Raw genomic sequence first — 26,920 nt, forward strand, 5'->3', positions numbered from 1 at the left:
GGTGACCTTGGCTAGGAGCAGGAGCCGGTGATGTATGTACCAGGCTCTCTCTGCTAAATGGGCCCAGATTTGTAGTGCTAATATTCATGGGGACGCAGGCCCAAACTCACTGTGGCTATAAATCAGCGGCCACTTTAGGTGTCACTGGTGGTTTATATTCGGCTACTGTCGAAAAAATAACTCTAGGAGCAAACCCCCGGCATCATGTGTACATCTGGAAGGATTTGGTATGGTGCCTTTTCTTTTCCGCTCCTCCTGTGGCATAACATAGACCATCAGCTGATTGCATCCTAACATCACTGCCAGATAGGTCAGCAGGGAATTATACCTGAGAGAGAAATAGAAAATGATGTGTTTGATACAAATTAGCAAGTTGCATATAGAGAGAGAGAAACGTAATTAGCAGGAAAATAATACACGATCGATACAATATTTATCAAAGGGTTAATGCAGAGTTGGCTGCAATTGCACCGAAATATGCAAGAACAATTTCCGCTCTCTATAAATGCTGCAGTTGTGCCTATACACAAAGGCCAGGATACGTGCAGGTTGTTTCCAGTATCCTATGCGTCTAGTTTATGCCAGGCATATGTCGTCGCGTACATTTACACCAGTGCCAGATTAAGGTCCGCATGGGCCTGGAGCTGAAATTTATGAAGGCCTTGTCTGTAAACGGCTAGTATCATGGCAGGTGCAGTTACTGTATACCATCAAACACCTCAATCTAGCTCATCTCTTTATATACTGTATTTGTCCCTGACCCTTACACACATTTTGGTAGGCCGATAGTTACCTATGGTTGTGGGGCACATATTGCACACACTTTGTGCAGGCACATGTGTAAGTATTGCTGTCTGTAAGTCATTACATCACCCTCCGAAATACCTCACCCATCCACAATGCTATATACAAAACATCTTACCCACTGAAACTCACAGATACCATCTATCAAACACTGAAATACCCCTTACTGCCATCACTTGACGACCCCATACAACAGCCACTACCACTCCTGGATCCACACCATCACCCTCTGTGTTTCTTCTCACCACCACACTCTGATCCAATATCTGACACACAAATACCCCTCACTCACATTATGCCCTGACCACATAATGGACACAGAAATACCCCTCACTCACATTATGCCCGGACCACATAATGGACACAGAAATATCTGTTACTCGCCATCATGCCCTGACTTTGTCTATATGTTATGTATTGTTCTCAGCCCCCATACCTGTATGTATACAGCAAGCTTGCCCCATTCCGTTTATATGTTCCATATTATGCTACCCCCTCATCTGTATATTGTGCACTGTGCTCTTCCCTCTCTCATCTGTATGTCCATTATTATTCCCCTCCTCCTACTCTGTTCACATTATTGTGTTTCCCCCTTCTCACCTGTGTCCATTACAATATTTGTCATCTCCTCCTCCTCATCTGTGTCCACTATGGAGTTATAATGCTCTCCCCTCCTCATCTGTCCATTACGCTGCCCAGATCATCATCTGTGTCCATTATTGAGTTCTCGTCCTCCCTCCTCCTCTCTGTATCCATTACTCTGTCTCGTCCCCTCCTCTTCCTCTGTGTCCATTACTCCCCCCCCGTGTCCATTACTTTGTCATCATCCCCTGCTCATCTGTGCCCAATTTACTGTCTACCCCCTCCGTGTCCATTAATCTACCCCCACCTCTTTTTCTGTGTCCATTACTCTGTCGTAGACCCCTCCTCTTGTCTCCATTACTCTGTCACCCACCTTCTACACCTCTGTGTCCATTACGCTGTCATGGTCTCCTCATCATCTGTGTCCATTATGAAGTTCTCTTCTTCCCTCCTCATCTGTGCCCATTACTCGGTCATTATTGTCCCCACTCCTCCTCCTCTGTGCCCATTACTCTGTCCTCCCCTCCTCCATGTCCATTCATTGTCCCCTCCTCCACTGTGTCCATTACTCTGACCCCCCACATCCCTTCTTCTTCTGTGTCCATTACTCTGTCCCCTTCCTCCTTTGTGTCTATTACTCTGTCCCCCTCCTCCTCCTTTGTGCCCATTACTCTGTCCCTCCTCCTCTGTGCCCATTACTCTGTCCCCCCTCCTCTTCTGTGTCCATTACTTTGTCCAACCTCCTCCTCCTTTGCATCCTTTATTCTGTCCCACCTCCTCCTCCTTTGCATCCTTTATTCTGTCCCACCTCCTCCTCCTTTGTGTACAATACTCTGTCCCCCCTTCTCCTCCTCCTCATCTGTGTCCTCCTCTTGTATGTTTTGCTTTCTCCACTCCAAGTTCACTTACCTGCTTCTCTTCTCTCTTTCACTGTCTCAACTCCTCCTCCAATCTTACAATTCCCGCAGGTCTTTTTTCCGCTGCCAGGAAGATCATGTAAGTTGCTAGCGGCAGTACAGCCACGGCGCTCTGGTAGTCAGGAGGATGCACCACCGACTCCTCAGTCAGCCTCAGTGTCAGCTCACTTAGGACCATCCATGCGGATGCGCCCGGCAGCATCAATGTGACATCACCAGATACAGCGGCGCTAAGGCACCACTTAGCTCCGCTGTATCTGGTGACGTCACATTAGGAGGGCATGTGCCACCCTGGATCCGCCACTGCTGTATCGCTGTTTGTTGGTGGTGGCAGCCGGCCCAAAACATTCAACAACAGCAGGTCTCCTGGCTGGGCTGCCTTCACTGAGCAGAGCACGGAGCAGAGCATAGACACCTATTCACGGCGCGGAGCCCGGACTCTGACGGTGATGGAGCAGCATCTATACGACATCATGTCACATGGTGAGGAGGACGCGCTGCGCTGGAGTCAGTAAGTATGCAGCAGCACAGTGTGGGCCAGAGAAGCTAATCATGTGTGCCCAGTTTTTCAATGGCGGGGTGCCGGGGAGGGGGGGTTGACGGCCTGCAATGTTTGAGTGGGCAGAGCCTCGGGCTGGTGCTGTAATGCTGTAGCAGGGAAAAGAAAAGTCCTGTCTACAGCAGTAGCTGTCTGTGGGCCTATTTTAATGTAGGGCCTGGAGCTGTAGCTCCATCCGCCCCATGGTTAATCCGGCCCTGATTTACACCCATGTTTATAGCCATCTATTTGGTCTCCAAATTACAAATTCATTATTAGGCATCAACACCGTTTTAAATACTTAATAATTTAAAAAATAGCTACACATTTCTTCTTCGGGGTCCATAGGGATCCAAAGGGATACCATGGGGATATTTATGGTTGGAAGACAGGCACCAAACAGTTAAAGCTTTGGCTCACAGAATGCCCCGGGTCCTCCTTCATATATACCCTGCCCCTAGCCATAGGACTTCAGTTTGTTCGTTTGGTGTGACAGGATTCGGTACTTGTGTACTTCACGGACTCATTGCAGAGAGAACCCAAGTGTCCTACACTCATTATTATTATCAATCATGGTAATGTCTAAATCCCCCTTAACGGAAAGGACCCTGACGTCATTAGCCAGTGTCCAGCGTCATTCCCTACCATCCAAGTGGGCACAGAGGGGGAATGTAACCTTGTGGCAAGCCACGAAGCCCGAAGCGTGGCAAGCGCAGTGAGCTCGCAAGGGGACAACTTTCTTCTTTAGGTGGGGGCAACTGTCAATACTTGTGTATGTAAAGTACACAAGTACCATTTAAAACATTCATTGGGTTCTCTCTGCAATGAGTCCGTAAAGTACACAGGATTCAGACGCACCTTTTGTACAGGGGACTGCTTAGGCAGTCCTAAGCTTTCATTTTATGATTTATTTTACTTTGTTTTCTTGAGTTGGCAGTACTAAGCGTCTGTATTAAGACGCACGGGCTGCGACTCCATCTACCTCCGCCGGGCCGTAATTGTGCTGGTGATTTCGGCGGGTCGTGGCTGAGCTTAGCCAGCAGCAATGCAGCTACCTGGACTGCATCGGATACTCGGAGATGTCAGGTAAGGTGATTCCTCATTTGCAGGGAATCGCACGCGTCAGCCATGCTTCTGGTGTAGAGACGCACCAGAAGCAGCTGCTGCAAGTACCAGGGATTGTCTGCGTCCTTACTACTCCAGCCAGGGCCATTATGGTCCGACGCCGGGGATCGGCAGCAGACTCATATCCGCTGCCACGAGACCAGCGTACCCGGTTGGTTAATGTAGCTTAGGGGATGTAGGCACTTCCCCGGCAGCTCCTCCCCCGACCCAGACGCAGTCCTGATAAATAGTTTTGCGCGCCTGGGTTGCTCCACCTACCCTCCACGTGTATGAGACGCTTACAGTCCACAGAGTGCACCTGGTAGCTGTTGGTCTCAAGAGGGTCTGGGTCAGTGTCCCTGTATACCTCTCCTTTGGTTAAGGTATACGGTGCTCTGTATCTTACTATTACTTTGCATTGCTGTAGTTGATTTTGAGCCCATTAATTATATTACTTATGCATTGTATGTGACTGTTGCTAGCTGCTGACTATGATTTATTCCTATCTGTCAATTATAACTGTCACTATTACTTCTTTCTGAGTGCTTCACATTCATTTAGAATTTGTGAAGGCTGTCACATTACTTTGTGATTGTTGCCTTTACTTTAAAGATGTCTAAAGATAAAGGAAAGCAGGCGGGGGTGCCACCTGTGTTTGGTTTCATGTAAATCATTTACGGCATATTTGTCCTCAGGACATAAAGGAGGGTTTGTGTGCTGTCTGTTTTAAAGAGCCACCTTACCAGTCTGGTTTACCTGTTGTTGGACAAGAGACATCTTTGGTTGCTTCTTTGTCCCAGGTTATGATGCAGATGATGGATCGTTTGGCTACTCCAACTTACTACCTTGGATGGGGTATCCACATATGTTTTCAACTCATGGGCATTCCTCTATTAAGGATGTTGATAGCCATTTTAGTCAGAATATGGCGCCAGCTAATGTTGATAACAGACCGGTAGTGATTAAAGCACCTAAACGTAAGTTGTCTTTATCTCTGTCTGTTCAACATATGGATTCAGACGCATCATCAGAGGAGTCTGATGATGCACAGGATATCTCTTCAGGATCTACTTCTGGAGAGGAGGATCATCCATGTACTGTGGATGTTACTACTTTGGTGAGGGCGGTTAGATCAGTCCTAGATATTCAGGATGATGAACTAACTCATAGTAAGAAGCCTCCAATGTTTAATCACCACCGAAAGGTGGTCAAAACGGTATTTCCTGAGTCTCAACAGCTCACTGAGCTTATTGAGGAGGCATGGGGAAACCCCGATAAGCGATTTTATGTTGATAAGAGAATAAAATCATTGTACCCATTCCCACCTTCGGTATGCGCTAAGTGGGAGGTACCTCCTACTGTGGATGCTCATGTAACGCATCTGATGGAATAGGCAAATGTAGCCTTTTTGATCAGTTTCTTATGTGAAGGATTCCGCAGATAAAAAGATTGAAGCTTATCTTCAGGCGATTTTTTTTCATCATCTGGAGCAGTTACCCGTCCGGCTATAGCTGTGGCCTGGGTAGCTAAAGCAGTTTAAGAATGGATTGGGGTATTGGAAAATTCCCTACCAAATGTTACCAGAGAACAGATGATGATATTCATGATGATGATATTGTACACCGTTTCCCATATACGGGAAACGGTGTACAATCGGGAAACCGGCTGCCTTAATACCGGCAGCCGGCTTCCCGACTGTCATATCCCGGCGAGGGTGAAATGCCGATTGAAGGGATGCCGGGCGCCGCGCGTGGATACCCGCGGGGGGGGGGAGGGTTAGGTTTAGGGCACCAGGGGGGGACTTAGGGTTAAGCACCCCCCTGGGAGGGTTAGGGTTAGGCTAGGGGGAGGGAGGGTTAGGGTTAGACACCCCTGGGGGGGATTTAGGGTTAGGCACCCCCCTGGGGGACTTAGGTTTAGGCAGCGGGGAAGGGGGGGGATTAGGGTTAGGCACTTGGGGGGGGGGAGGTTAGGGTTAGGCACCCCTAAGGAGTGTTAGGGGGCTAGGTTAGATGGCATATACTTACCTTAGCGACGATCGGGATTTCCAGCGCTGTCGGGCTTCCGCTCCCGGGCTCTGCTCATCTGTCGGCCAGCTTCCTATCTGGGAGGAGCTGCAGTAGATGCTGGAATCTTAGCTTCTAAGGCATCAGCAGCATCCATAGTTGCTCGTAGAGCCCTGTGGTTAAGGTCTTGGAAAGCTGATACAGCATCAAAAAGGGCGCTGGAAGTCTTACCTTTTCATAGAAAGGTACTCTTTGGAGCTGAGCTGGATAGCATAATCTCTACTCTGGCGGCGTCAAAGTCAGCAGGTCTGCCATCTACATCATATAGTAGAACTAAGCAAGTATCTTTCAGTCTTTTTGTCCTCAGTGGAAAACCAAAAGACAGACTTCTTCCAAGCTGAATAGTTTTCAGAAGTCAAAACGACAAACTAAGGGGTCTGGCCAGACAAGACATTTGGCTTCTAGGCCAGACAATAAACCCTCAACCTGATGGAGCGGGCCTCCTCCTGGGGGATCCCAGGGTGGGGGGCCGACTACTACAGTTTGCGGATTGTTGGCATCAAACTACAGATGCCTGGGTCCGAGAAGTGGTCTTTCAGGGGTATGCCCTCACTTTCAGGAGTCACCCCCACCAGAGGTTTTTTTACCACAAAGCCTCCATTCTATGTGAGCAGGGCCTTTCACTCCCTGCGGCAGGCAGGGGTGATGGCTCCAGTCCCTATTTCTCAACAGGGAAGGGGTTATTATTCAAATCTATTTCTGGTCCAGAAACCAAATGGGGCATATTGCCCTATATTGAATCTAAAAACCCTCAACAGGTTTATCCACGTTCCCAAATTCTACATGGAAACTCTCCGGTCAGTTATTTTGGCTATGGAGCCGGGAGACTAGCTGGTTTCCCTGGATATTCAGGATGCATATATGCATGTTCCAATTATCCCATCCCACCAGCAGTTTTTAAGGCTTGCTGTCCTTGTGCAACATTACCAATTTCAGATTCTACCCTTTGGCCTTTCTACGGCTCCCCAGGTATTTACCAAAATAATGGCGGTCATGACTGTAAATCTCAGGCGTCAAGAAGTCAGAATACTGCCATATCTGGACGACCTTCTGATATTGGCACAGACTCCGGGGGTGTTGGAACAACATCTTCAGCTGACCATAGTCTGCCTACAAAGGTATGGCTGGATCATCAATTGGAAGAAATCATCACTTTCTCCAACACAGCACATGATTCTTCTCGGAGCGTTGCTATATTCTTAGGCACTGCTGCTACACAAGCTGATACGCAGGCAAATAATATCTATTCTGTCAGCAGTAAGCAATGTAGATGCTGGGATCAATGGTATCGACCTTCGACATGGTGGGCTATGCTCAGTTCCATTCCAGGCCTCTGCAGAGGTTGATTCTCTCCAGGTGGAATGGACAGTATCATTCAATACGGTCCCAGATGATCTTTCTCACCTCAAAGGTTCGTCATTCCCTCTTGTGGTGGCTAAAAAAGGAGCATCTAAACAAAGGGTGCCCATTCTGGATTTCAAATTGGGTGCTCCTCACCACGGACGCCAGTCTTCGTGGATGGGGGGCAATAACAGGTCATCACACCTTTCAGGGGAGATGGCAGATGACTTTCTTGATCTGTCCAATAAACATTCTGGAACGGCGTGCAGTATACAAAGCACTTGTCAGGGCACAGGACCTGCTTCAGGGCAGGCCTGTTCAGATCCAGTCTGACAACGCGACAACAGTTGCCTATCTCAATCATCAAGGAGGTACAAGAAGTCTTGCGGCCATGAAAGAAGTGACAAAGATGACAAACATCATCTTCCGGCCATCTTGGCAACATTATTTCCGGGAATACTCAATTGGGAAGCAGATTTCCTAAGTCGCCAGGACATGCACGCCGGACAGTGGTCTCTCCATCCAGGAGTGTTTCAGCTCCTGGCAAACAAATGGGGTCTACCAGAGAGACCCATCAGCAGCCTTCGTCGACGTACTGGCAGTAAGATGGGACAATTTCCCTGCTTCCAGGAAATTCAAGCAGGAAGGCGGAACCGTAATACTGGTGGATCCAGCTTGGCCCAGACGTCATTGGTTCACTGACATACCGAATTTGTCAGTAGACAGTCCGTATCCTCTTCCTCTGTGGCAGGATCTGCTAACGCAAGGTCCTTGTCGACATCCGGACTCTGTAGCTTTGCTTGCGTGGCTCTTGAAGTTCCATCCTAAAAACAATGGGGTTTCCAGTTCGGTTATTCAGACGATGCTTAGGGCAAGGAAGCCTGCTTCTGCCCGCCTCTATTACAGGGTTTGGCATTCCTTTGGCCAATGGTGTTCCCATAAGTAATATGATCCTAAGGTATTCAGAATTTCCAGGATTCTGACTTTTCTGCAGGCAGGATTAGACCTTGGTCTCCGCCTGGCTACATTAAGCGTGCAGGTGCCTGCACGATCAGTCTGGTTCCAAAAGAAGATTGCTACATTACCAGATGTTAGAATTTTTTTCCAAGGGTTCAGTCTCCTTTTGTTCCACCGGTAGCACCGTGGGATTTGTTTTTGGTTCTTAAGGGGTTACAGGCCTCCCCATTTTAACCTTTAGGCTCTGTAGATTTGAAGTGGTTGACAGCAAAGACAATTTTTCTTCTTTTTATCTCATCTGCTCGCAAAGTCTCGGATTTGACAGCACTCTTGTCGCTCCCCTTTTTTGATTTTTCACCAGGATAAAGCTGTTCTTTCTACAAGGGAGGGTTACCTTCATAAGGTAATTTCCCGTTTTCATGTGAATGAAGAAATTGTTGTTCCAGCTTTTCAGGCTCCAGACCTTTCTGTAGGTGAAGCCTCCCTGGATGTAGTTGATGCTTGTCGTATTTATGTGGAGGGTACGAATTCTGTTAGAAAATCAGATTCTCATTTTCTATTATATGGTTTTCACAAACGAGGATGGCCAACTAGTAAACAGACTGTGCCGAGATGGCTACGCATGACTATCTCCCAGGTGTATACTCAGGCTGATCTTCCTGTCCCAAGCACGGTGACAGCGCATTCTACTCGGTCTGTAAGGCCATCGTGGGCATTCAGTCGTGGTGCCTCTGCTGAACAATTATGCAAGGCTGCCGCATGGTCTTCCGGCTTTTCTTAGGTTCTATGTTTTTGATACTTTTGCCTCTCAGGATGCTTTCTTTGGGCGACGAGTTCTCCTTTCTGCTCAGGAGTGTCCCCAACCCTAGGGGAACTGCTTTAGGACGTCCCCATGATATCCCTGTGGACCCCGACAAAGAAATAGTTGTGGTAGACTTACCTAGATAACTCCTTTTCTTCGAGGTCCATAGGGTCCACAGGGCACCCACCCTGACGCACCTGGCTTCATTGGGTGTTTTTCTTCGGTCACTGATTCCCTCCACTTGTGTAAGAGTGTTTCTGGTGTACGATTGTACTTCCTTCTCCTCTTTCCTTTTCCTGCCTTTAGGCTTGCTAACTAAACTGACGTCCTATGGCTAGGGGCGGGGTATATTTGGGGGAGGACCTGGGGCATTCTGGGACCCAGAGCTTGAACTGTTTGGTGCCTGGTCTTCCAACCATAATATCCCCATGGTATCCTTGTGGACCGTATGGACCTTGAAGAAAAGGAGTTATATAGGTAAATCTACCATAACTGTATATTTTGCGTGCATAACCAAATAAAACAAAATGTTGCTTAACCATTCACATAAAACCCATAATATGCCGGAACAATGAAGAAAGCGGTACATAATTTAACTGTTAAGACAACTCTTACATATATATTATTTTCAGTGCTCAATAAGCTATTGAGTGAAATACAAGTTCAGGCTACAGTTGTCTTTTCATATATAAGAGCGCGTCCAGGTGTGTGGAGAAGTGGGAAAATCTCAAAGTTGCAAATCGCATTAAAATCCAGCCTCCAACTATTTAAATACAGTTAACTTTTCTGCTGGTCTGCGCAGTCTGGACTTATTTATGGCTTAACTTATCAGTAATAGTGATGGGATATCTGGTCTGTTTTTATTTATGTGTGTAAAACTTTTTGTTCTATTACCTGGAATAAAAATGTTAATGGGATTTCATTACAAGTATACAACAAGACCTGAAGACCCCTAGCAGGCAAATAACCACATGCCCCCTTCAAAGAACATCCCTAAAAATGTACCTTATACAGATGTATCCACATACATCTATCCTCCATGCGCTACAATACAACAACACAGGAGCTCCGTGTGACTCTATAGCGCCGAGCTTCTTTTCGTGCGACTTTTTACAGCAATGCGAATAATTAGCACAAACCGCTTCTGCTGATTAAAATGATATGCAGAATGCCTATGTTCTGTGTGCGACTGTGGGTGTAACTGCATGTGAAACGCTATGTTACAGTGTCACAACCGCTGACACTGTAATGTAGCATTTTGCATGCAGATACACCCACAGTCGCACACAGAATATAGGCATGCTGCATATCATTTTAATCGGCAGAAGCTGCTTGTGCTCACTGTTCTCATCACTGTGCGAATAAGACAAATTTGAACGTAGAAAGTCGCACGGAAAGATGATCTGCGCTACAGAGTCACGCCATGGTATGGCACGACTGGAAGGGCTGTTTAGCGGGCAAGGAGTGTATATGTATGAGGACACATCTGTACACCCTTCTGTCTCATTTCAAGAATCCATCCCAGAAAAGTAATATTGTGCTTACTCTGCACTAGAAAACTAGACACACTGTTGACCCACTCTGTACATCCTGATGAGCACCCCAACACCATCTGCAAGTGCAAGCGTCTGCTCCTCCACAAACTCCACCATTGTGCTTTACCAGGAAACTACTGCTCAGTTCGAGAACCGACTGTATCTGACTAAACCATACTCATCCTAGTGACTTAGATATGGAAATAAGTTTACAGGGAAACATCCTGCAATCTACTTAAGATTCAAGTTGATCAAAGCCATCTAGTTATTTGTGAATAATATTCACTTATATCTGCTTATGCAAAATGTTCTCATAGCTTAACAGAACTGGGAGTTGATGGACGTATTACGTAACCGTGCTGAATGAGAGCAACTGCTTTCGGGTGATCAACCAGAATTTAGCTAGAAAATTATGTTAAGATATAGACATTAGTCTGATAGCTGAATGGTTGGATCCATGCTCCGTTTGACCGTGCAGACCGTCATATTGAATGTGTGGCTTCCACCAACCACTCTCAGTGCCCAAGATCTTGTTTCCTACTTCAAGTATTTAATAAGATCCTACATAAAAATGTTATCTTCTTCCTTGACCAGCAACCTGCTCAATTCCTTACCTGTTCCTTCTGTTACCTTTTCCTCTTCATTTGTTCATACAAATAAAGATTAATGGGTATATTTACTAAAGTGAGAGTTTTTAGAAGTGGAGATGTTGCCCATAGCAACCAATCAGATTCTACTTAGCATTTAACTAGCACCTTCTAGAAAATAATAGCTAGAATCTTATTGGTTGCTATGGGCAACATCTCCACTTCTAAAAACCTCTCACTTTAGTAAATATACCCTTAAGTATCTGCTACCTTCTTATCTTCCTACTCTTACATCTGTTACCCCTCTGCTTTACCCTGTACCTTCACAAATTAGTTGATCCCGATCTCCTGTGTTAATCCTAAATTTAACTAAAAGCTGTTCTCTCTGATAACTTAGCATCGCTATTTATGCACGCAGAGATTACTCCTATTCTGTAAAAAAGCAAAATCTGACCGAAATTCTCTCTAAAAGTACTGTCCCTTCTCTCAGCCTCCCTGTCCCTCCAAGCTGCTTGAAAAACTTGCCTACACTCTCCTCAAGCTTTGTTTTCATAAACAATCTACCAGTTCTTCATCAGTCAGGCTTTCCTTCCCAACACTCAACCCTGACAAAGGTGGTCAACCATCTGATCACTGGTAAAGCACTTGTAATTCTCCTGGATAAGCTGCATTTGACATTGTGGACCGCTCTCTTCTCATACAAGCAGTACATTTCCTAGGTCTTCAGGACCAGTATCATTCTATGCAGAAGATATGAAAATTATTTCTCCTCTCTTGATCGCTTACAATCTGAATTGACCCATGTTACTGACTGTCTTCCTGCCATTTCATCTTGGATCTCCTCTTGGCACCTCCAAGTCGAGCTTTCAAAAAGCAAAAGATAAAATTTCTACCAATCAACAGGAGTTGCCTACCTGATACCTCGATCTCTGTTGACAACACAACATCCTTGACTCTGAACTGTTCTTTACTCCCTAGCAAGACAACAGCTACTTGTCTCAAATGATCTCCCTACTAGAACCCACGACTCTGTACATGATCTGCTTCTCTCATCCACATTCATAACTTATCCCATTTCTGGTTACATGACAGTTTTTTGGGGCAGCAGCCACCCTGAGGAATGTCCTCCCATGCACAACAGGACTTTCTTCTAGCCTCCAAGCCTTCTAAGTGATTCCTGAAAACTCATCTCACCAGGCAAGCTTATCAAATTTCAGAACTACCCACTTAATCTTCCTAAGATATTTTACGCAATTACCACCCCTCTACACAGTTCAAACAAAATTGTATTTTTGTCCTCTCGCCAGACTCAAACAACCCTCTGATTCCAGGCCATACTTGCCAATTTCCCTGATTGTACCTTACCCCCATTATGAAGCTGTTATATACGTGGAAATTGGTATAATCAGTGCCATTTACTTGCATTGGTTATAAGGCACAATGATCCCTTTGGCTACATGCATTTTCATATACGGTTTCTCGTGGCCACTTATATGGAACCCCTTGTAAAACACAATAAATGAGCAAGCCCTGAAAAGTATCGGTGTGTTTTCATCAACAAGAAGATCTTAAGGGGCCTATCCATTTGCCGACTTTCTGCACGATGCGACCAAAACCAGGAGGTTTTGGTCGGAACGTGCAGAAAGTCTGCAAGTTTATAGCCGGCAAGGACCAGCGATACTCCTGCACGCAGGGTCCTTGCCGACCCCGACTATCTATCGAACATGCCCGTCAACCTGACGATGGTCATCCGGTTCGGCATGTTAATAGATAGGGAGGTTGGGCTCCTGCACTGAAGATGTTCAGTGAACGTCTTTCAGTGCAGTGCCCGCACCTCAGCAACATGAAAGTCTGAACGCTGGGCATTCAGACTTCATGTCGTTACATGGATAGGCCCCTTTACTAACTGCTTTGGGGCTCATTGATATTTGGATGAAAGTCAATTTTATGACACGCCTCTCAGATGTAGCAGTACACGTGCACTTTACTGCCACGCTCATAGGTGCTGCTTTCACAATCTCCCTGAAATTTAGAAGTTTTTCAAAAGTAGGCAAGTGTGGTCCAGGCTAATATTGCCGTATGACTGGGTTATATATTATTACGGTTATTGCCGATGATAAACCCTGAACCTATTCATCAGACATTGAGCCTGAGCGCTTTGTCCTGATTATGCAATCAACAGCTAATAATGCCAGAAGATGCATTAGTGTGAGTATATTTTTATTTTCCTAATGCAGATAAAGTGAGTATATAGATAGATAGATATAGATAGCCCGGCTTCGCAGTGGAGCAATTTTGAATTTACGGCGATAGTCTGTTTTAACAGAGGTCTTATAAGATTACATTGCAGATGATTTTTGTCATTTTTCCTTCCGATGTCATCACAAAAAGATTTTGTTTTGTCATGACACGCAAAAGGGCCACGTAAAGTTGCCCATGAGCAAAACAGTCCCCACATAGGTCAACTCCAGCCACGTTAAGTGTCTGTCCCTGTGCTTCATTTATTGCCATGCCAAAGCAGACTTTCTTAGCGGGTATTGGACTGGTTTGAAGTTAATGAATCGTTTTTTCACATAAGTGAAATAGAAACTGTAAAAAAAAGGGAAAAACTTAAATTTTGTATCAGTAACCCGGGCTTACATCAATTTTTCTGGAGAAACCGGATAATATATGGTATAAAGTAAAGTCCATCATTGTGATATATCTTTAACGGTTTAGGCAGAGTAAGCCAAGAAAGGGCTTGGCCGTCTGTTTTTTTTTTTTCATGGACTTGCTTCACTAAAATAATTTGGGTCATGCCAGATCATGTTCCTACCATCTACATTTCACAGAAGAAATCGAGATTCATCAGACCAGGCAACATATATCCAATTTTCAACTGTCCAGTTTTGCCGTTGCCTCTTTTTCCTGTTCTTTGCTACCCATTGCACTGAGAGATACTATTCTGCATTCTACTGTTGTAACACATGGTTATTTCTGTATTAATTTATTAATTAACAATTATTTCTATAGTGCGTACATAATCTGCTGTGCTTTACAGAGAATGTTTAGCCAGTCACATTAGTCCCTGCCCCAGTGGAGCTTACGATCTGTATTCCCTACCACATACACATATACACTAAGGTTAAGTTTTGTTGGGAGCCAATTAACTTAACAGTATTTTTTTTGATTGTGGGAGGAAATCCACGCAAGCACTGGGAGAATATACAAACTCCACACAGAACTGTGGTGGGAATAGAACCCAAAAGCTGTCGCTAGCTGGATCTTTTTGTTTAGCGTACCATTCTCTAAACACTAGAGACTGTGTTGTGTATGAGTCCTCTTGCTGCCTTGTACTGTGATTTTATGAGTTTTGAAGTATAGTAAGTTGAATGAAGTACTGTAACATATCAGTGTATTGTCAACAGTCTAGTCTTGGTGATTTCATAGCTGTTTCACCCCTTTAGCAGTGTTATCAAACAAATTTGCATTATTTCTATAGGGATCTCTGGCGAAAAGGTGGAGATTGACCCAGTGACCAATCAGAAGACTAGCACAAAATTCTGGATCAAACAGAAGCCGATATCCATCGATTCAGACCTGCTTTGTGCATGCGATCTTGCGGAAGAGAAGAGTCCAAGTAAGTTACAGATTTCAAGTGAGCATCAAAATCTCATAACACAGGAGCGTAAAGCTTGTTCCCCTCCAGCCATGCGAGCAAGTACCAACAACATTGAATGGCTGCTAAGCTTAAGGGCCCATTCACACACATGCGCTTTGAGCCAAGGTAAAATTTACACCAGCTTTATATGGGTTTTTAGGGAATATTCAGATGTGTCCTTGCTCATCTAGCCGGAATACGCCATGTAGCGCCATATGCCTGGCGTCTGTGAGCCGCCAGGTTCTGTGCAACTCCGCTAGCCTCAGGCGTCTTTTTTTTTTTTTTTTTGAAAATGCGTCTAAACCGCAATGTGATGTGACTAGGGTGCACCAGGAGACTGTGCTGATTAATTTGATATGTGACACTTGTAATCTGCGTGCGACTGGGACTGTAAGCAGAGCTTGGCGTGGAAGAAAGCAGCGGCCACTGCATTGTAGCACTTTGCATGCTGATTGAAAGGCTCATAAATGTATATAGAACCTTACTAATGCCCAGCGAATGTCTTTGGTTGCGATCATTTGATTTATACTTTTTTGAAGGAGTTTCTGTTTTAGTAGGTTATATGAGTTTGTAGTAAAAATAATTATGGCTATATATTTTTTTGTATCTATTTACCCTTTAAGCTCATTGACATGAAAAACCAAATTATGAAAACAAATATAATTTCCCTCTAAGTCTTTAAACCAATTTAGAGTCGTATTCAATTAGACGCGAAAAGCAGTTTTCCGCGAAAAAGTATGGCGGATGACGTAATTTCGTCAGGAGGAAACTGTACGCCGTACTCAATTAAAATTGTTTTTGCGGATGCGAATAGGCGAAAAAGATTCGCCTATGAATAGGTGGTGAAAAACAGTGCAGAATTGCAGTTTTGGGGTGCAAAGGTGGGGAAACCACTCCGCACCCTTGGGACAGCCCCCCCAAAGCATAGCTGTGTCAAAAAGTCCCTAAAAAAAAATTGAGGAACACCCCAAAAAAATGACGAAAAAGTGCAAAGTGGGGGTACAAACTTTTAAACTAGCGAAATAGACTTTTTTGGAGGTCTGCAAGTATGGGGAAGGTGTTTTTTTGATTGTAGGTGCTTGCTGAAGGTGCGTTTTTTTAAGTTTTTTAAAACTTCACTTTAGCGATATTAAACCCTGCTTTCACCCATTTTCATGTACCCCAAATTTGCCGAAACTACTTATTTTCTCCAAAAAAAAACTGCTTAATGCTATTCACCACTTGTGCAAAGACACTAATTAGAGGCAATTGACAGCACTTAAGTACCCCCAATAGCTTCAGTAGGGCTATTCGGGGACATCTATATTTATCCCCAATGTTAGTGCATCTTTTGGGGGGGTGTCAGGCTGATTTCCCCAATTTTTAACAGCACTTTTTGCCTGTTTGAGTATCGCCGGGAAGCGTTTTCGCTTCCTTTGGAATTGAATATGGCGAATAGCGGGGGCACATCTGATAAGTCTCCACGGCCAAAACACGCGATGTAGGTGGAAAGTGCAGCAGGCGACACCTTTCCGACTTTTCGCGTCTAATTGAATATCACCCTTAATGTCAATAGGTCGCATACCTCTTCAGTGAGGACACATTTTTTTCTGTAAAAAATAGGAGGGATCAAATGACACAAGAGAGAAACAAAACTACACCTTAATACAAAAAATTGTGTAAATATGCCACAAAAAACACCTACATTGAAATTGCATAGAATTAGAACGGTACAGCAAGAAACCATAGTTCATGTAATAATAGTGGATAAATATATTGCCTTAAGCTAATCTTTTTAAAATTTAAGGCCGTGTCATCCAAATACAAGCCTCATCATGGAACCCTAACAACCTAACCTAAGCATGGCTTTAAATTCAACCCAGTCATTCTGAGATTGGATACAAAAAAATGCATATTCTTCAGGATTAGCTCATTTTCCGTAATATTTCTAGTTTAATGCTGTGCTAGTCTATAGTATCCAAACTCCCAATTGACAAGCCACCAGAAGCTCACATTATTTAAAATAATAGAATACTAATATGCTGATCTATATAATAAAATCAAATGCTGATAAAAAATTGTCACACTTTGGCATGTAATGAAAGTTTGTATGAACTCTGACCCCTCCTGCAAGTGTCAGTGATGTCACTTCCACACTGCAATCACCTACAGATACTATGTAGGAAGAAGAGAGAAAAAACAAAATAGGCAGTGCTAGGGACTACAGCTAGTATGTGTATAAACTTTAGTAAATCTGTTTTAAACAGTGAATTCTCATATCTTTGTTTATAATTTGTGAATTATGAGGTGATTGCTTCATAATGTAAATTACTATGGACCTCCTATGGTTACAGAATTCCTCAATGACTTACACTACATGGCCAAAAGTATGCAGACACCCAAACATCATACCTTCATGTGCTTATTGAACATTTTATTCCAAAACCAGGGGCATTGATATGGCTTTGGGTCCCTCCTTTGCTGCTATAAAACTTCTTCTCCATCCTTTCACACTTGACTCCAAGATTTTGCCAGAGGTGTGACCATCCTCTGGAACATGCTCCCTCGCCCAGACAAACTTTCTTTTAGCCTCCCTAGTTTAAAATGCACCCTTAAAGCATACCACTTTATTAAAGTGTACCAGCCCACCTCTTAAATCTATACTTCTCCAACCCTCCACCATTTATCTTTCCCAGTTTATCCTCCAGCTGCTCTAACCTTCCCTGTAGTATGTAAGCTCTTAGGGGCAGGATCCTCCTCCTCTTTTTCCTCCCCAGCGCACTCCATGTCTCCAGTGCTCTGCTTCCTTTGTCAGCTTCTGCCCTATAGCATCTCTGATTCTGTCTGCCTGCCCATTTGTTGGGTACAGGATCACGAGTTAGTGAATTGATTCCCACCTGTGACTCTCTGCTATATTCAGTGAATTGCTCTTCCCATGCCCCAATTATCCGTCCTGCCCAGTCTGCTGTAATGTTAATATTTGGCACTTATGCTAATTGCATTCCTTTGTCTGCTGTATGTAAGATCGAATACCCTATTATTGTGAAATGTTTCGAATCAATATTCTGTACGGTGCTACCTACACTTTGTGGCACATTATAACTAAAGCATAATAATAATCTAACAGTCTTCACTGTTCTTGGAAGGCTTTCCACTAGGTTTTAGAACATGGGTGTGGAGCATTTGTGAAGTTGGATTTGGATGTTGGGCGATAAGGCCTGGCTCGCAGTCGGTGTTTCAATTCAACCTAATGTTGTTCGATGGCTTTGAAGTCATGGCTGTGTGTAGGCCAGTCAAGTTCTTCCACAAAAAAACTTGTCAAACCATTTATTTGTTGGACATCCTTTGTGCTTAGGGGTATTGCTGGAACAGGAAAGGACATTCCCCAAATTGTTGCCATAAAAGTTACAAGCACAGAATTGTCCTTCACTGAAACTGAAATGGTCAAACCATGAAAAACAGCCCCATCAAAGTTTACAATTGGCAGCACATATTTGGCCAAGAATCGTTCTCTTTGCATCTGCTAAACCCAAATTGGTCTGTCAGAGTGCTAGATGTTGAAGCATGATTCGTCAATCTCTTTATAATGCTGCTGAAGCTCCCGATGACCAGTGTTTGTGCTGACGCTGCTTCCAGAGGCAGTTTGGAACTCTGTAGGGAATGTTGCATCCAAAGACAGATGTTGGGCAATAAAGTCTGGCTCATAGTCAGCCTAACACTTCATCCCTTTGGTCTCCGGTTCGGTTGAGGTCAGGAATCTGTGCAGACCAGTTAAGGTCATCCACACAAGGCCCGGTAATCCATTTTGTGATGGATTTTGCTTTATGCACTGGAACAAAGTGCTTCAGTGCTCGGCGGTGCTGCTCTGTTATTTTCATGGCTGTGTTGAATTTTCCGTTTTCAACATAAACAGCGCTAAAGACCCTTGAAAAAGTCCACACCATTGGATGAAACGCGTTGGGCTATGCCACTTACAGACAGGACTTACTAAGAGACTTTATGTGCGCATAGCACACTTTGGAACTCATATATATAGATATATAGATATAGATAGATAGATAGATAGATTTGAGTGTCATTTATACAGGAAGATTTTTAGAACATCCAGACTCTGCTGAGTCATAGTGTAAAACTTGCAGCAATAAGAGTGTTTTATCAGACTGGAGTCTGTAGTACATTGTATCATATAGCAACTTAAATTATACACCTATACAAACATCGTCATCACTACTTGTGCGAGCACTGGGACTAGGAGAACCAGCAGGAACTACACACTATATATGGTAAGTACAAACCATTCTTACCTACCTGCATTATCGTGTTCACCAAGTCCCTGATACTGTGCCAATGTATTGTATTTGAGGTGGAGAGGAGAACAAGGAGGGGTTCATGTTGTCATCAGGTTGTAATATCAGAACACCCATCCAATAGACACCACAGGATTAATTCTTTAGGACTATCCAATCATCTTTTTCTCCATAAGAGCTTAATAGGATTTTGGACATAATACGGACATTTCCCGGTCAGGAACAAGGATTGCATACAGACTTTTTAGCTATTCTTCAAAGAACACCCTACCCACAGATTTAAAGTCAGGACCTTCATGTTAATGATAACCACAGGACAGTACACTGTTAAGACTAACTAAAACACACATAAATAATTTATACCGATAACACACTAGGATAGCCCAAGAGCGCGTCACTATTGTTTTATTATTCCATATACTTACAGAGATCGGGATACTTCTACCAGTGGAGCAGCTAGGAACAATTCCCAGATAGGACCAAGAGCGCTATAATTCTTTACCTTGATATAGCGCTAAAGACAGACCCTACTCCCAATTTTGAATCTGCCTGCACACATTAAATTTCTGTCCCCCCGTAGTGCAACATGGTTTTGCCCAGGTTCAAATTTGCATCTTTTTGCTGAATCTACCCTATATCGCTATATTTGGGGGGGTATGCAGTCGGGAAGCTGGCGGACCTAATCCCGACAGCCGGCTTCCCGACTGCTTTATCCCGGCGAGGGTTAAATGACAGGTGTTAAAGATCCCAGCTTAAATGTGCTATAGCGGCTTTCCTGCTCCGATCACATCAATGAGGAGAGCTAGTTTTTATTTTTCTGTGGGTTTTACTTGTAGTAAGTCAGGGAAAGTCCTAGCATCCTGCGCTCAGTAGATAATGTTATAGATCATTTTGAATGTCTCCTTTCTGCAAGATGATAAATATATTTTTGGATCCTGTACTTTTTAATGAAATTTTAAACGGTTTGTACAAGGCTCGTTTATATTTTCTCAAGCGGTGCTTTGTTAAAGATTACAGAGTCACAAATAAAATGTAGTATAGTAGGGGTTGTGGAAAACAGTGCCTTAAGATTGACGTGAGATGGGAATTTACGAATACTGATTTTTTCCAGCTTCTAGAGGACCAACCATAGTACACTTTAGGGGCATTGTACCATACCTTCTAAGGAGCTTGTAGCAACCAATCAGCTTTTAGCTATCATTTATCAAGTGCATTCTCTATAATACAAGAGCACACTGAATATGCAGTTCATGAATTATCCTTAATAGGTTAGTTGCACAAGTATGAATCTTCTTCTACAAGTGGCCTCTTTGTAGCTGAGTAATTAACAGGGCACACGCTGTGTTTCATTTATCTTAGGTAGATGGTCTTTGTCACTTTGTTCTTGGTGTACAATCAGCCCCGTTTAGCTTGGATCCTTCCTTAGGCCTCTCTGCCTATTCTCAGTGAAGAGCGGGGCATTCGCTGCCTTTCCAGACTGCCCGTTCCACAAGTTGTGACTGCGATTCTTATCAGTCTGTGATGTATGTCTTGCTGCACGGCTTACATCAAAAAAATGAATCCCGGGGTCCTCCTTGAATGAATTATGAGAGCGAATGAGAGGATGGAGAATAGATAAGAGCACAGACTCGTGCAATATATCCTCTTTTCTGTGTTTTATCTCTGGTAACACAAGCTCAGCCTATCTAGTGCAGGGAGATATTATAAATTGTACTTATGCACGCAGGATGAGCAGGGTCAATTGTATGGCTGTCAGCATGCAGATGTCAGTCCAGTAAGAGATGGCTGCTCGGTTCGGTAAACGGACCCTTCCTGTCCTGTTTATGGCGGTCACATCAGATTCACCTTCTCCCGCAAGGTCACTCGTACTAATGTGCTTTCAAACTTATGGTATTAAAGTCAACTTTTCTCTAACCTTGGGGAAAAAAAAGCCTGTATTACCTTTTGTACACACACATGCTGACCAATGGCGTCAAGAGCTCCATACCAGCAGTGATAAGAGGGGAGTTTTTCTCTAGATACATGGGTACTTTGAATGTGTGCATATGCTTGTGTTGTTCATTTACTCCAGAAAAACATACACTTAATATCAAAGAGTACATCTTCAGGCATATTTCAGAGAGACAGCATGAAGATGGGAGTCATTCAGCCTATATGGCGATAATGTGATTGTATCAGCCTGCCGACCCCAGAATGACTGGTATTGAAACATTAGCCTTCTAAACTCACACTATTATGTGCCCTGCGAGTTTCTCTCTCCCGAGTAAATCAATCAGCATCTCCCGTGATTCCCTCTGTGAATCTGACAGGCTGGGCTATCTGCCTTGGAAATAGAGTGGAATTGAAAGTGCTACATAATGACTTTATTCACCAAAAAAGATGGCCTAGCGTTAAAGGTTTTTAACTAACAGCTAGGCTACCAAGACCTTTCAATTACATCACCAGTAGGTCTGTCCAGGCAGAGGTTTAATGCACTTTCATAGCCAATGGAAAGGGAACCCTATATATTTGCTGCAGCAGATTCAGACAAAGCTGTTATCTCGGCCTAAAGCTATTTATATTGTCGCCCCTCTGCTGACGAGTGAAAATGGGAAATATACTGTAGAGGGTTATTGGTCAAGCTTTTCTGTTAAGCAAGATTGCGTTAGAAGTTGTTATTGTATAGTGTTAATAATTACTTATCGCGGAAAAACCTGTGTGGACAGTAAATGACACAGACACAGTGTTCTTTTACATACGGAAGCTTACGGCCTGGCCTGCGCTATCTCACTTTGGATTTTATTTCAGAGATTTAGATCCTCAATTCCTGGTCAGTGGTCTTCGCAAGTGTTGCTCATGTCAAATGTCTTTCTCGATAAGGGGAAAGGAACAGGGGCTCCCATTTATGAGTCTCGCCCATAGACTCATACAAAGCTTTGTGCAGTGTGCCAGACGGCGAGTGGAGACGATCGGTCCTATCCCATCTAGTTACACCTCTGCATTTCCGCACGGCCGATCAAAGGGAAGTGGCAAGAAGATTGATGAAGACGGTGGCTTGTGGGGCTCCTGCTTGTGCTTCTACTAGAAAGGTGGGGGCTCAGTGGCTTTCTTCTACAGAGACCCGTTCCTCCTTTCTATGCTGTCACCTCTGACACTGGCCTTCTGTCGGTAGCTGTCACCGACTTTGCTATTTTGATTGATGTCCCTCGCCACAGAAGTGTCTCTGTGCCAGTCTCTGCCTACGGGACACACTTGTACACACGTACATGTTTGCACACACACAAACAAAGACCATGGTGATGCATCAATACACAGACGTGCATCACACGCAGACAGAAAACAGCTTCTCTTCCAAAACCACAGAAGCAGTAATAAAGCGGCAGATTGAAACTGGATGTGTGGCTGCATTGCCTTTCCCTCTGTCCTCCTCCATTATTAACCCCTGCATTGCTGATCGGCTCACAAGATGTGGCTTTTTGCAGGTGACAAATACAGGGCTGTTGGATTATGATGGATAAGACAGAGTACATGCAGGTGATCGTAGCTATGCATATATTTGTAATATGCAACTAAATGATGAAAGTAGAAGCAAGGACAGTTATGACACCAAAGGTGAGGATGCAATCCATTCTCCATCTTATGCCAAGGCCCTATAAAGTCGCCTCACCGGCATTTGCCATCCCAACCTAACGATGCAGGTTAGCAATTTTATCTCTTAACACTACACACCAAACCTCTGTGTCTATGGCTGCTGTGTGCCCTGGCTCTACAATGGCTTGGATCTGTGAAATGGCATTTTAGATTTTCACGCTAGGGGGCTAATTCACAGTTTTAATGCAAGTTGGCCGCATTGCGTGCAGGAAAATAAATGCAGATATTCGCAGCAGAGTTGCACGTATCTATACGGCCGCCCTGCTCCTTCCATCTGCTCGCCGAATTAGCTGTCATCGCGATCAGCGTACTTTTGCTTAAGCCCTATACCTGGCGGAATAAATCCGTCCGAAATCCGATGGATCTAGGCATACACTCATCTCTGCATAGCATGCAATTAATCCTACACACCAATGACATGCCCTCAGGACATTTGGCCCACATGCAACTGCCCCATTACCGCTGGGTTTACCCCGTTCAGATGCAGTGTAGGTCTGAATCATCGTACTTGCTCATAATTGCATACTCTCAGCCACGGTGCTAACAATCATTAAGCAAAACGGAATTCAGTGCTTTTATTTTTTTGAGTTTATAGAATTCAGACACAAATCTCATCATATTGCGGGCACCAACGGTAAAGTTCAGCCCGGAATGCGCTATCTGCTTTTTTTGTATTGGCATATAAGGGTAATGTCAGCACTAATTATAAGCAGCAGCATATTCCATTGCGCTTTACAGTTAGTGGTGTGCTGTTATAGGGTATGCGGTCAGGAAGCCAGCGGTCGAAATGCTGGCTGTCAAATCCCGACATATGACTAATGGTAGGCGTCGAAATCTAGACGCCTATCATTATCCACCTGCCAAAATCCCGACGCCCGGCATACTGAACGAAGGTAAGCCGGGCATACCGAATGAAGGTAGGCCGGGCATCTCGAGCGGACAGCTGTGGGGGGGGGGGGGGGGGATTGCTAGGTTTAGGGGCTCCTGGGGGGATTTGGGGTTAGGCACCCCCCCCGGGAGGGTTAGGCATGGGGTAGAGGGGGTTAGGGTTAGGCACCCCCAGACGGAGGGTTAGGCATGGGGTAGAGGGAGGTTAGGGTTAGGCAACCCCCCGGGAGGGTTAGTCATGGGGTAGAGGGAGGTTAGGGTTAGGCACCCCTCTGGGAGGGTTAGGTCTAGTGTGCGGAGAAGGGGGGTTAGGTTTAGACACCCCTGGCGGGGAGTTTATGGTTAGGCACTCCTAAAGGAGGGTTAGGGAGAGAGTGATAGGGATAGTTAAAATACTACTGTGTCGGGATCTTCAGTGTTCTGCCCTCCAGCGTCAGTATTACATGTCATACCGATTCCCTTTTATAGGAGCGTTCCCCATTTTACAGAATGCAACATAGCCCTTTTCTCCATGTAAGACGTGTTTTTTCTACCAGCAGTCAGGTCTCATCCCATACTTTCAATATGACACATTTCGCACCTTTCTGTTGCACCTCTGGGTGCACTTGACCAATGTACAGTAAATGAAAAACGTCAAACAAAAGTGACACGTAATCAGGGGTGTATTTATTACATATCCAGGAAATGATGCTAAACCAAGCAGTGAGTAATCCCAATGTATTAGTAGGTTGCACGTTGGTCATTCCACTCTCCTCTGTGTCTGTGATCAGGTGCATAAGAAAGCTAGGCACGGGTAGGGTTTCCGGGGACACTTCCAATGACCAAGAACAAGAAATACATAACTAGAGGCCCTTGTACCCACATACATTGCGGGTATGCACTTTTCACAGCTTGCAAATGACCATTAATATACTACCTGTCCCCTACTCTATTCCCAGATCCCTTTTTTCAAGATCACCTTCTCACGTTTCCACCTGTCATTCAAATGCCACCATTTACCAACTATCCATATCTTTTCAGCTCACTCTCTTCTGTCCTTTCCTTACTATATATATTCTTCCTTTGTCTCTGAGATCCCCTTCGTATTTCTTGCTTATCACATCTCGCTGCATTGCTGTATTTTCCTTCCTATTAGTCCCTCCTCTAGTTCTACCTCTGTATTAACTGTACAGGGAATGAAGGGCAAACCGTAGTTCTACTTTGGCGGCAGAAGAGTTAAATTGATAAGGACAAAACTGCTTTAGACGGAATCGAGCTATTCATGTGTAAAAGCCGCTGCTCTGGTCTCTCGCCAGCGAACGGAGAACACTCTGTAATTTATTTTTAATTAGCTGTATGTAAAAGGTCACCGGATTTCCCAGCATGTCCCTGTCACTGACGTGACACCACGGTACCTGCCATCAGACCCATTTGCACCATATCCCATACACCATGAGCACAGAGATGTTTCTCACATCGCTCTTGTGTAAATATAAGAGGTGCCCTTTTGCAAACTCAATCCTTTCATGTCACATCAGACAGAACAACTGTTATATTCACTGCCCGGAAATATATTGCAATAATAAATATACAGTGTGTAGTGTGTTCTCGGTACATTTGAATCTGTATTGCCAGAGGGGTCCCTAGTGCATATTTAAAACATCATACCCCATTTGATCCTTGACCCTTTTTTGTGGAATGGCATTAAGATGTTTTTCAAAGCTTTGTTGAATTTCTATATAACTTCACCCAACCGTCCTTGGAAAGCATAATTTGCTGTATAATGTCCATACAATGCATTGGGGCAGATAGTTTAATGTGTACAAATTACCATGGCTTGGCACTCTTAAGGCGGGTATCCACTACCCGATTGAACGGTAACGAAGTCGTTATCGTTCAATCGCTTGTTAATCGGGCACAAATTGGGCAGTTTAATGTTGAAAACGATCAGCGATGCTCGCTCCCGCTGGTCTTTTTTGACATCTATCATCGCCCGAACATGCCGGTCAATCTGCCGATAACGACATATTGGCCATGTTCGGGGATGAGGGCGGGTGCCTACACTGAACCACTAATCGTTCAATGTAGGCACTGCAGGGGATGGGGAACGACGGTACGATTACAATGTCATAACCGTTCAAACGTTTCACAGTCTGCTAGTGGATACGCACCTTTTACCCATAGCAATCTTACCATCACCCTCTGAATATGCCTCCTAAGGTGATCCCTCTAAATAATGTCTCTTGTTTAAGGTACAGATGTGTCCTTTCACACTATTGCTGCAGTTGCACCAAACATCACATCTTGTTTTGACCAAAAATGCATCTTAGTCGCAAAAAGATACAAGTGTCGCATATCAAATTAATCAGTGCAGTCTCCTGAGGCAATCTCTTGCATCCGTTTGCGGCTAAGACGCACATTTCGGGCGAAAAACACTCTCTGTGCAAGCGAGTCACACGGGACCTGGCGTCTTGCTCAGGACACAGAGCGTATTGAGGCTTAGGTATACGAGGACACATCTGTACCCTCTTATCTGAATAGATTTATATCCACTTATGGATTTTAGATGCTTTGATACAATAAATGTGTCCTTATGATACGACTCCACCAACCTTTCAATGTGTCATTGTGATAATGTATAAAATTCGGAATTGTGTTGCTTGTATTGCGACTTGCCGGCAGAGCTTTCTTCTGGGCTAATAATAACATATTGTCTGAAAGAAGGAATCCAGACAACAAGTACGTGGACATCCAAGCATCACACCCATATGTGTTTTTTGAACTTCTTTCCGTAGGCATTACAGGTTGAGTCTCCCATATCCAAATATTCAGAAATACGGAATAATTTTGGCATGAATGAGATCATGAAACCTTTGATTTTTGATGGTTTAAAGTACACAAACTTTGTCTAAGGGTACAAATTATTAAAAATATTGTATAAAGTTACCTTCAGGCTGTGTATAAGGTGTATATGAAACATAAATTAATGACATTTCTGAACACAATTTTTGCTTGAGCCACAACATTATTGGAAATATTGTATAAAAATTACCTGCAGGCTGTGTGTATAAGGTGTATATAACACATAAATGCATTTTGTGTGTATATTGGGGTCCCATTCCCAAGATATTTCATTATGATATGCAAGTATTCCAAAATACAGCATATTCCGTTATCCAAAATACCCCTGGTCCCAAGCATTTTGGATTGGGAGACTCAACCTGTACTATGAAGTTGGGTCCCTCCTTTGCTGCTATAGTGGCC

At 44.1% G+C, this 26,920-nt stretch overlaps 1 protein-coding gene across 1 annotated transcript in view; it reads left to right on the forward strand.

Annotated features, from left to right (window-relative positions):
- Positions 1 to 26,920, forward strand: part of MAPKAP1 (MAPK associated protein 1) — a 182,975-nt gene that overhangs the window by 146,338 nt on the left and 9,717 nt on the right. The window contains exon 10 of the mRNA XM_088471118.1: positions 14,715 to 14,852. Within this exon, the coding sequence (XP_088327244.1) occupies positions 14,715 to 14,852 (138 nt within the window). The remainder of the gene's footprint in view (positions 1 to 14,714; positions 14,853 to 26,920) is intronic.

Source organism: Taudactylus pleione, unplaced genomic scaffold (genome assembly GCF_031769625.1).
Source record: "Taudactylus pleione unplaced genomic scaffold, aTauple2 ptg000110l, whole genome shotgun sequence".
NCBI lineage: Eukaryota > Metazoa > Chordata > Amphibia > Anura > Myobatrachidae > Taudactylus > Taudactylus pleione.